Below are 7,647 nucleotides of genomic sequence, written 5' to 3'. Positions count from 1 at the left end.
GCTGCCCTTCAGCTGATGAACATGAGCATCCAACTTCCTGAAACTCAAGTTCTTTTGATCCTTGTGTAACATACAACAAGAACTCAACCACATGTTATTCTAAAATAACAACTTGGGCTGCATACACTTTTAAAATTCACATGTAACATCAACTTAGACAAAGAAACATAAATGAATTACATACCTGAGTGGCTTGATTAAATCCAAGTGTGAGACTAGGATTCAAACCTAGCAACTTCTTGTTGCCGCAATTTCTTCCCTTTTACTTTACGAACAATTTTTTCAACCTTTGATTGTTTTCTTTTGAATGGGGGACGACCTTTGCTACAAACAACCCGTGGAGTAAATATACTTACTACCTCCTTCTTTCAAAGTTCATCATCACTTCACAATCATTCTATATTCCTGACTATGTTGGTCTTTTATCAATCCCGACACTTTTATTTGACATCATTTATTCTTCATATCATTGATCATTTCTTTCACCTATTACAATCATCCTCATTGCTTGATGCCAATCTGCTACAACCTGAATAAATTAGACAACCATCAATCGTTGTCCGTCAAGATTGGTGCTCCAACTATTAAACTTATCTTCACCTTGGTATGGTGTCTGTTTATATTTTTCCTCCATTGTCTTAAACGTACTTTTCTGGCACATGAGAAATTTGCTTACAAATCAATACCACAATTGCATGTCGACATAAAATTCCTCTAAACTCAAACAATCGACAATTGCAACGAACATCACAAGTTGCTTCATCAAAGCAAACCACAAAAGGAACATGACGGTGAGTCTCTCCAACCAAAACATCTTCTTCTATTATAGATTCCATATAGGAACCAATCTCTTTGAAAGAAGATAAATCACAATAGACCTTAGCAGCTAACTCTTGTTGAAACTCTTTGAATTTTGCAGTGGTATATGCATCTTGGAATTGTTTCTCCATAGCATAAGTGGTTATGCAAGGGATCCATGATTTGAAAGATTTGAAATCAGCCTCCCTTTCTTTTTCCACTTTATCACACAATGCATTCTCATATTGTTCCACAAACTATTTTAAAGTGGTTTTTGAATTAACATATCCATCAAACGATGCATGCATACTTTCACTACGTTGAGTAGTAGACATACCTGCCGAAAAAGTATCTTTTACAAAAGCCGACACCCAATGTCGTCTTTCATTGTACAATCCAAGCAACCAATCATTGTCGTGAAGGTTGTATTTATCAATGAACCTATTCCAACGTTCTTCAAACTCCTCACATGTCAATGAATCATACATGACATTTTGCAAAAAAACACTTAATCTGTTCATATTGACTATAACCTCTAAGTTTTTCAGGCAATTTCTTCATTATATGCCACAAACACCATCTGTGTTGTGTACCAGGGAACACAATCTCGATTGCATTTTGCATTGCCTTATCTTGATCAGTGATTATTGCTTTAGGAGCACAATTCAACATACATGCAAGCCAAGATTGAAAAAGCCATACAAATGTCTTTGTGTCCTCGTTGGAGATTAACCCACAACCTAACAGTATCGAATGACCATGATGATCAACACCAATAAAAGCACCAAACGGAATATCATACTTGTTGGTCAAATATGTAGTGTCGAATGTCACAACATCATCAAACTCTTTAAATGTAGCCCTACTTCTTGCATCCACCCATAAAACATTCTTTAATGGATCTTCTTCATCTAAATTCATTATGTAGAAGAAATTAGAATTCTCATTTTGCATTTTCAAAAAATATTTTTGGATTGCAGAAACATCTCCAACACTAAGTCATAACCTCCTAATTTTTTCAATGTAGTTCCTACAATCTTTCTGTAGGAAAGGCAAATTCTCAGCACTGCCTGCTTCAACTAACATGGAATTGAAATTTTTATTTGGCCTAATCCCAACCCTATCATTCACTTCAAGCTTTCTTTTTACGTATGGTTGTATAATTCGATTGCTTCTAAAATATCTACTTTTGGTAGGACTACTGAGTTCATAGTTATGATCAAACACAACTGAACATATTTTCCATTTGCCGTCAGAACGTACAGCTGCACCAATTTGAGTCTTACAATCAGTTTTTGTCACTGGATGCATTTTAAAAGCATTTATGGGGTTACTGCGCGACTTCCCAATACAAGAACAAGCTAGTGCCGCATTTGTCACCTCTCCATCATATCCTTTCTTTGAAGATTGTATAATAACTTCGAAACCCATTTTATTCCCATAGCTTTTGTAGTGTTGGACAAGATTATCAAGCGAATCAAAAATCATTCCAGGCTTAGGCTCCCATTCCTCCTCTGCACCTCTTGTATCTTCCATTTCTTCAAAATGATTATCCTAATTTATTGATATTATAATAGCCATAATTAAAATATAATAATACAACAAAAAGGATAGGAACAATACCATAAAAAATTTAAAATCATATTAATGAATAAAAAGAGATTACCAACAAAATATTACCTCCACAACATTGAAATGAGAAGAAGAGTTGTCTGGATTTTTTTCACTACACTCTTCCATCTTTGGAACTTTGATATAACACCAAGACCAAGTTCAAAAAAGCATAACCTGCAATAAAAAGAAACAAATTGATAAATAAACTATTTTGCAATGAAATAGTCCAACAATTGTCAAACCACAACATAAGCAACAGATGTTAACAAGTACAACATTTTATTTATAACATTTTATCATGACTCTCAAGCTCCTATATTGTTCTTAGATGATGTTTTAAAGCTATGGAAATAATACCATGAAGCAAAGATGGTTAAATCTTATGGGTTTCTATTTTGAGAGCAATTTTTTTATAAATTCAGCAGATGAAAATGATGGGTGTTGGCGGAAGATGATGGTCAGTGCTGGTGGTAGACGACAGTGGTTGATGCTAGTGGTGAAGATGGCAGGCCACAGTGGTGGTGGTAGAGGATACACTGCTGGTCAGTGGCGGGTCTCTGTTTTTAGTTTGAAAATGTTTATTCATTTTCAATTTTTTTTTTAAGGCTTTAGAGGGAACTGAGCTGGCTAAACGTGGCTATTACCCACGTCAGTTAGTACTGAATTTGTACACCTTAGGTTAGTGCAGGTAGCTTTATTGTTTGCATTTTTCAATAAACTTACTTCGGAAAAACAACCCTCAAAAACACTCTTCATACATGTCTTTGAGATCCCTATTTCGTTCGTCTTCAATCTCTCAAAACCCATCTGCAAAAGTTAATGTTTTATTTTTGTTAGCTCACTTACACAACCTCACGTCTTCAAGCTCCAGAAATGAAGTTTTGTATTCTTTGGAAAAACCCCTGGAACGATCCTCACTTGCTAAATTCCTCAAAGAAAATTGTCGATCAGGTAGCCTTACTCTAAATGAAGCATTGTACTTTTTTTATTACATGATTAATGCGAAACCCATTTCTCGAATTTCATCATTCACTACTTTGTTTAGTGCACTAGCTAAGAAGAAGCATTATTACGAAGTGATTTCGCTTTATAAGCTATTGAATTCAACCGGGTCTCCGGATTTTATATATTTGAATATTTTGATGAATTGCTTCTGTTATGTTGAAAGGGTTTCTAATGGTCATGTGGTTTTTGGGGCGATTTTGAAGTTGGGTTTTAGCCCAAATGTCGTGACATTTACTTGTTTGATTAAAGGTCTATGTGTAGAGAGAATGGAATCAATGGAATTGTTTAAGCAAATGGTTGCTATTGGTTATAGGGATGATGCAATCACTTGCAACACTTTGATTGGTGGTTTGTGTAAAACAGGGAAGATAAGTGTTGCCATTAAGTTGCTTGAAGAGATAGTTAATGGGAATAAAGAATTTGATGTTATTTGTAGGCCAAATGTGGTTACTTATAATACTATAATTGATGGTCTTTCTAAGGCTGGATTGGTTTAGAAGGCTAGACAACTATTGTTGGAACATATGATTCAGAGAGGTGTGGTTCTTAACATTTATACTTACACCATTTTATTAAACGGTTATTGCTTGACAGATAGAATTGGTGATGCAAAGGAGTTGTTTGATTTTATAACTAGAAACGGGTATAGGCCTAATGTTGTTTGCTACAGTACTTTAATCAATTGGTATTGCAAGAATAAAGAAGTCAATGAAGCTCTTAGTCTTTATCGAGAGATGATTTCAAAAGGAATTAGACCTAATGTGATTACATATACCACCTTGTTAACTGGGTTTTTTCTTATAGCTAAGGTGAAAGATGCATGGAATTTAGTTGGTGAGATGTGACTTAACGATGTTTTCCCTGATTCCTGGACATATAACATTTTCATTGATGGACTTTGCAAGAATGGATGTGTTTTGGAAGCATTGGAAATGTTTAATACTCTAGTAATTAATAAGTTTGCAGTTGGCATTGAAGATTTGAGTTCCCTGATTGATGGATTATGTAAAACAGGGAGATTCGAAACTGCTTAGGACCTATTTCAGAAATTTTCTCTTCTTGGAAACCTAGTGCCAAACGTTGTAACGTATAGCATTTTGATCAATGGGCTATGTAAAAATGGATAGCTAGAAATGGCAAATAAGTTGTCGTTATATATGGAGGAAAAAGGTTGTGCTCCATATGTAGTTACATTTACTATGCTTATGTTTGGTTTCCTCAAGAATAATGAGATACAAAAAGTTGTTGAACTCCTTCATAAGATGGCAGAGAAAAATGTGAAGCCGACTGAATGTACAATGTCCTTAGTCATGCAACTACTAATGAAGGCCAAAAATTATCGTGAATGTTTGAATGAGCTTCCTCAATTTCCGGTCCAAAAGCAAAATTAAAGTTTACTTGATAAAACTTTAGTGAGTATTAGACTTTTTTCGGAGCAAAGTCCTGCAAAAGTTCATCCAACTGCCCAAATGCTTTATTTTGGTTACGGTAAGAGGAAGGTTCAGTAAACACTTTCATTTGTAAGAATTTGATAGGGAGGGTGATGGGGAAGATTGAGAATGATGGCTTCCTTGATCAGACATACAATATGTGATATGTCTCTATTGTAAGTGCATATTGTGGAGGTGGTAGCATTGCAGGCTGCGTCTGGATTTGCACATGAAGTAGGTCTTAAGGGTTTGAGGATTATTTTTGGTGAAAATTTCAGTAAGCAAAAGTTGTATATAAGAAATTGTGGAATGGTTCTTACTTCAACTACAACGATAATGGTAGCCGCTCAAGTTCATATATTCAAGCTGATTAGTTTACTGGACGATGGTATGTTGCTACTGATTAACTTCATTCATTGATATTCTCAAATATCCAGGCCTGATAAATCTTGATTTATTTATAGTGTTTCACATGTTTCTGTTTCTCAAAATATATTCTTTTTTAGTTCAAATCTGATAAGACTATAACTTACCAGGTGTGTCTCTAATGTAGTTATGCACGAGCATGGGCTCTTTCAGCGATAGTTGATGAAGACAAAGAAAAAAGAGCATTAGAAAAGGTTTTTCACTATAATATCTTAAAGAATATGGATCCACAACAGGGGCCGGTCAGTGGGATCTACCTGTTGGAACAGCTGACATGACAACATTGCAGTCAAGAAAACTATGGTCTGGTGTTACATATGCAGTTGCTGTAACGATAATTGTGGAGATTTGGTCTATATGGGATTTCAAATTGCCATTGAAATCTATGAAGCAGCATGGTCTGAAAATGGACTCGGGTAAGAACCCCCTAAGTTTATTAAACGCTATTATCTTATAGCTTAGTTAATAGGCTATTAACTAAGTTATGATTTTATGGTTTTTAGATCTAAATCTACTCAAATATGTATAGATTTCATTGCATCATCTGTTTTGTCCGTTCATTTATTTTTTTTGGTGGATGTGCCGTTTAACCATTTTCTAGTAGATTCTTGATGTTGTGAAATGTTGGACAAAACTCCGGTAGTTATGATGTCTAGTAGATAATATTTTTGCTCCTTAGGTGATGGAGGAACAAAAAATATTATTAGGGAAATAGAGAGAAATTAATAGGTTAAGAGGGGAAATCAAGAAAGGGATACCAAGGACTGAAATACTATATCCTAAAATGTAGAAGATAGGACTAAATACCCATTTGCACCCTTCCTTTTATGTCCTGCATCGTCAGGTTACTGCCTTTAGATAATTTTCTGCCAATTACAATTGGAAACTTTACATACTGCATAATTTACATTAAAAATTATCTGCTCCATAACTATTTGTTCCTGATAATTCATTGACTCATTGTTGTTTTCTGCGTAGTTATTCTTTCTAAACTCCTGAAGCTTGGACCACCGTTGATTGTTTTAGAGCACTAAGTTAGATGCATTCTTTGGCCATATGGGCAATGGGCTCTTACAAGGCCAAAACCTTGTAAGAATGGGATGAAACCAATAATAAATGAAGAATGTCTGTACAGATATCATGCAAGATTCTGCAAATTTGCTTGCCTTCTAAAGGTATTGGATGAGAAAACGCTTATAGGTCTTTTACACTCGCTCTTGTATTACACTCGCAAGAAGATGTTTCCATAATTGATTGGTTCTTGTGACTTATTACCGTCATGCAATTGTATGTATAGTAATGAGTTTTATTTTAAAAGAAAACATTTGAAATGCTTATGTAGATTGTATTGTTCTACTATTAGTTATCCGATTCTTGTAACTATTCTCAGAATTTAGTTTTGATGGGTACTATTGTTTCCAAATTTTGCAAATAAGGGTTATAACACAGATTACAATGTTATAGGAACTAGGAAGCACATTCATAACAAAAATTCTTTATTGAGATGGGTGTGTGTCTGACTGTTTAATCACTTGATATGTGCTTATCATATACGTTAATGTATCAGTTAATGTATATGATCAGTTACTAGTTTTATAGGATCAGGTCAATTTTCCATTTCACAAAATTAGAATTTAGAACAATTATTAGTTTATGGTATGAGATCATTTATTAGTTATTAGTTCTAATGTATTAGAAACGAACTAATAAAGTAAACAATTAATAATAATAGTTTTAGTACTAGACATTAAAAATACAGAACCAAAGAAAATATATAATATATCTCTATTTTATTATTAGCAGTTTTAAGAAATAATTTAGATAATTGTGCCATAATTACATAGACATTATTTTCAGAAAAGCATAAGTAAAGAAAAAATGTTTTACAAAATCATCTATTCACTGAATATTTTTAGGTCATCACAGAAATTTTGTTGAATAGTGATTTTTGCTCAAAGTTGGGTTCACGCGACAGTTTCATTTTGCATGTCATGCTGCATGTAATGATGTAAACTGTATGAGGGTTATCACCCATAAACGGTTAGTTTTTTTTACATTCGAAAAATACGACAATACCAAAATAATTTGTCTTCTTTTCAAAATGGATACTATGTAAGATAATTTTCCTGATAAATTTAAGATCTTAATTTAGTTTATTTTCCTATTTTATTTTATTTGTTTTCTCTATTTTTTTTCCTTATGTTATGCCAAAGAAAATTAGCCAAAATAGAATATATATATTTGGGGGTGAAGTGTGATTTTCAAAAATTAGGGAAAAAGTTTTCACGCCAAACCATTGGGTGGCATTTAGCAGTGCAATAAACCCAACCCTTCAATACACTTGAGAGAAACACAAAGCAAACGAAGCAAAAGA

At 33.8% G+C, this 7,647-nt stretch overlaps 1 protein-coding gene across 1 annotated transcript; it reads right to left on the bottom strand.

The window, feature by feature from the left end:
* Positions 1–1,797: 1,797 nt before the first annotated feature.
* LOC116111884 (protein FAR1-RELATED SEQUENCE 5-like) lies at positions 1,798–2,334 on the bottom strand. Its single transcript, XM_031398043.1, has one exon. The coding sequence runs from the start codon at positions 2,332–2,334 to the stop codon at positions 1,798–1,800; it is 537 nt and encodes a 178-aa protein (XP_031253903.1).
* Between the last annotated feature and the right edge of the window lie 5,313 nt (positions 2,335–7,647).

The sequence above is a fragment of the Pistacia vera genome, unplaced genomic scaffold (assembly GCF_008641045.1).
Source record: "Pistacia vera cultivar Batoury unplaced genomic scaffold, PisVer_v2 Contig653, whole genome shotgun sequence".
NCBI lineage: Eukaryota > Viridiplantae > Streptophyta > Magnoliopsida > Sapindales > Anacardiaceae > Pistacia > Pistacia vera.
Note: the sequence above shows the minus strand (reverse complement) of the source record. Positions and strands in the feature narration are given on the sequence as shown.

What these genes read in the sequence shown, in the direction of transcription:
- LOC116111884 (XM_031398043.1), bottom strand. Translation starts at nt 2,334, where the DNA reads ATGGAAGATACAAGAGGTGCAGAGGAGGAATGGGAGCCTAAGCCTGGA.